The sequence below is a fragment of the Morone saxatilis genome, unplaced genomic scaffold (assembly GCF_004916995.1).
Source record: "Morone saxatilis isolate NCDOM2014 unplaced genomic scaffold, NCSU_SB_2.0 Contig5, whole genome shotgun sequence".
NCBI lineage: Eukaryota > Metazoa > Chordata > Actinopteri > Moronidae > Morone > Morone saxatilis.
Window position 1 is genome coordinate 22333379 of NW_023340095.1, and position 4029 is coordinate 22337407.

The following is a 4029-nucleotide window of genomic DNA, read 5'->3' on the forward strand; positions in this document are numbered from 1 at the left end:
TTCATCTGCTGAAAGTGGAAAAATATTCTCTGTGCTCATTGAAAATCTGATTTTAAGGGACGGGGCCTACCAGCAGGATTAGTGACCTCACAATCACACGTCAGTCCTGGTCCAGTATGCAATGTATACAAGTGTGTATGTACAAATTTGATCCCACCAGTGAGAATTTACTTTTTTCCCTTAATGAGGTAAAAGGAGTAGATGCCTTTTTAAGGATTTTAATGTTGAAATTGGAAATAGAAACATATCACACACTTTTCCAAGCAGGATATTTGTATATGTCTCGAACAGACATAAGATGATCATATGGACCTCATTTACATGTGTTTATGAAATAAATACCAATATCTTTGTGATGTGTCTAATTGAGTTGAGAGAATTGGGCTGAAAGTGATCAAAGGCAGGATATGCAGTAACTGGCTTTGAGAAAAAGGCTGTAAAAAAAAAAGCTCAGATGAACAATGAAGTCAGTACAAACTGCAGAAGAGTGAGAGAAACATTGTCAACATTTCATTTACACTGCATGAGGTTCTGTTACTACAGCACACCCAGAAAATATATTGCTGTGGGATTTCATATTCTTGTTTTTGCATGAGCCATCTGAATATCCTGGATTATAACTGTAACCTCGCCATAGGTTCAATTAAATTTCAGTTATTTACATGTTTGGCACAAATTCATGATAAACTTCATTTCAATGCTGCATTTTTCCTCTTTTAAACAGTTTGTGATGATGAATCTAAACTGCTGTTGGGTGCTAACGCAGTGTGTAAGTGCTGCACAAGTTTGTGAGAGCGATCTGGGATTTTCCTGAAGAATTTTTAATTTTGGTAGGTGTGACATTTACAGCCTCGAGACCAAATCCAGCCCCATAAAGAGCTGCTGGCCCCCTTTTTTTAACAACCCTGTAAATACAAAGTTAATTTGTTTTTTGTCCGCCGTGAGATTAAAACATGAACAGTGAGCGAGAGGTGTTTTAAAGGCTTCATTTCATTATTCCACAGCGCCCCACGGTCAGGAAATAAACACACTCGTGGGAAATGAAGTGTCTGATGTGGGTGTGAAACTTTTCTATAGGTCACAGGATTAGAGGGTGGGGCACCTAAAAACATACACTGTTCACATTTGAGCGAAACAGCTGAAAACTGAGATTTTCTCCCCCCGCTATGAAATATGTTTACCACATCTACCAGGCCTTGGGACTATAAATCCAGGCAGAGTTACAAGGGTTGTAAAGTCAAGCCACATCTCCCTGATTTCAGTGGTGGATGGCTGCGGAGAGGCCAACAGGGATCAGAGGAGTTTCCTTCTCAGCGACTAGCTAGAGACTTGCTCTGTGGGACAGAGTGGTCACACCCAGGTGGTCTGGAGCTCAGGTAGTCTGACAGGTTTCACAAACCCCTGCCATGTCCAAACCATCTTTAGCCTGGTTTGGCTCCAGGCCTGAATCGCTCCCTGAGGACAGAAAGCAGTTTAAATCATACCTGTCCTCTGTGTGTGGTGACCATGGAGGGAGTTCTACTGCTGCTTCAAACATGAAATCTATCTACTTAGGGCTTAACCGTATATGAATGTATTTTATTGAGACGTGAAGCTGCAGAGGGAACTGTTGTACTACATCTCTCTCTGCAGTGGAGGATTTATTTGTTTTGAAAGCCCCCTATAAAACCTGAAGCACTGTGAGAAAAAGTCAGACAGTTTATTTGGGAAATGAAGCGTGTCACTGAATAACACTGTGTTACATCCTACGTACAACAGAGTAAACCCTCTGATCCACAGCTGGGAGGGGATGGGGAGGGGATGTTTATACACAAACAGTCAAAAATGTCCGTTATGATTCAGGCGATGGTCAGGATGGCTCGCTCCCTCTTCCTCCTCTTCTTCTTCTTCTCCTTCAGTTGGCCTGTGGCATCGGCAAAGAACATCACGTCCTCCTTGCTCTCGATCTCCCGCTGGAGGAACTGGAGCCCTGCGCTGTTAAAGCCCATCACATCCTGACACACAGAGAGAGAAGAGGTGGTGAGGACACGAAAAAGAAAAGCAGTGATGAAGACATAAAGCTTCTTTCTGAATTCTCTTTTCCACGTTACTCACTCTGATTTCTCGCACTTTGGAGACAGTATTTGTCCGTAGCTCATCGATGACAGACAGCAGCATCTGGTTACTGGAGATCTGACCAAAATGGATCCTTGAAAGAAATAGACAACAGTGTCAGCTCAGCCTGATAATACATCACCAGAACAACAGCAGCTTGTGCACATTGACTATTAGATTTGTTCTACCACCTCTGGAAAGGCAACAGACAAGCTCAAGATTCTTCTAATTATTTAATAAACAATATTTCTGTCCAATTAAATACTAATGGCTAAAATTGTAAAACTTCAAGCAGCTAAGTCCTGTCTGTCTTTTTATGGCTGTTTTTATAGGTTGCTGTTATTGTTAACAATAACAATTAGGAGGATCTATTAGCAGAAATTAGAATTATTCTATTTTACTATATAATATAGCATTTTGTTTGTGTTGCTAAACCAAAGTCATATTAGTTCCAATATTGAATAGCCAAGGGCAATAAGGTAGCACACAGATTTTCAGGACTAAGTTGACTAATCTGAATTTCACCCATTTATTGTGGCCATGTCAACAAACAAGCTAACGTCTCAGAGCATGGAAAGCAACGGCATTTATATACCGGAGATGGTAGGTGATAGGGTCACATGATAGTTACCTTCCTATTGTCACATATATATATTTTCTTAACAATATTACAGTGAATAAAAACAAGTGAAATGGTTAATGCTGCACAATATCACAGTTATGAGGTTACAGAATATGTCAATTCTATGTTTCCATATTTGAAAACTTGTTCAGAGGAAGGAATTGTTCTGTGTGTTGTTCAGAACACATCCCTCACACAGTGCTGGCTGTGCATGCAATAACTACTTAGCATTTGGTGCATAAAAAATAGCTCCAAGATACCTAGTTAACTTTATGATTTTGCATTTATTTGTATTTTAATGCATGTGTTGTTCCTTTTGTTTTTGTCTGACAAGCTACCAGCTGGCTGCAAGATCTGGGAAGTCTTGGCTCATTATTAACTACCAAACACAAAACCCTTTTTCTTTTACCAACACACAGGTAGGGCACCTACTTGAGAAGAAAGAAAAGGCAGCGGCAGACCAGCTCCACCTCCAGGCCCTGCTGGATGTAGCTGTTGAACAACTTCAGCAGTTCAGGGACGTAAGGGAACGGTAAGACCAGCAGAGAAACCTCCAGCTCACTGGTGATCACAACACAAACAAAGGGAAAAGATAAACCCTCAGACTGTGTTTGTATGCACAGAGCAGTACAGATGGTGATTAACTTTATGGGTAAAGACAGAGTCAAACATCATGTGGCTTTGGTCACCCTCGGCTCGCATCTTACCTCGATCTGACCTTCTTTATGACATCTAAAACGTAGCGTGATGGCTGAAAGAGGATCAAAGAGTTAGTTAGCTACAGCTGAAAACAACCTAAAAACAATAGTTTATTATTCATTAATCGAGTATTCTTCATCACTGTCCCACTTACTGAAACATTCCCAAAGGCCACAAGAATAGGATTGGGTTTTGGTGGAGGAAGCTGCAAAACAACATCAGCCATTTGTCAAATGTATTTGATAAATAATAAAATGCACAAACAAAAGCATATGTATGTATATCAATTTAAAGTTTTATTTATCTGTGGTGTTTTATCAACAACCCAGCACTGTAAAAACAGAGTGTTTATGCTCTGTACCATATTCTTTTTAAAATGGGGAACAAGAGAGGTTGTAAAAAGTAGGATTACTGGATCAGGGCTTTACCTCTTTGCCTGCATTCTCACAAGCATATTTATGCACTTCCAGCTTCCTGTTTTCCTCTTTGTAAAGTTCCAGAGCCTCCATGATTCGCTCCGCCTGCAAAGAAATCACACAACAGCAAGAACATCAACAAAGAGAATAAAACACAAGCACAGATGTATTTTAATTAGAGGTGTGAATTGTCACTGA

General features: G+C 40.3%; 1 protein-coding gene across 1 annotated transcript in view; it reads right to left on the minus strand.

Annotated features, from left to right (window-relative positions):
- Positions 1-1678: 1678 nt before the first annotated feature.
- Positions 1679-4029, minus strand: part of wdr3 (WD repeat domain 3) — a 13696-nt gene continuing 11345 nt past the window's right edge. Inside the window, exons 19-24 of the mRNA XM_035677197.1 lie at positions 3844-3936; positions 3570-3620; positions 3424-3467; positions 3149-3277; positions 2095-2188; positions 1679-1994 (exon numbers count right to left, since the gene is read on the minus strand). Of these exons, the coding sequence (XP_035533090.1) occupies positions 1839-1994; positions 2095-2188; positions 3149-3277; positions 3424-3467; positions 3570-3620; positions 3844-3936 (567 nt within the window). The 3' untranslated portion in view covers positions 1679-1838. The remainder of the gene's footprint in view (positions 1995-2094; positions 2189-3148; positions 3278-3423; positions 3468-3569; positions 3621-3843; positions 3937-4029) is intronic.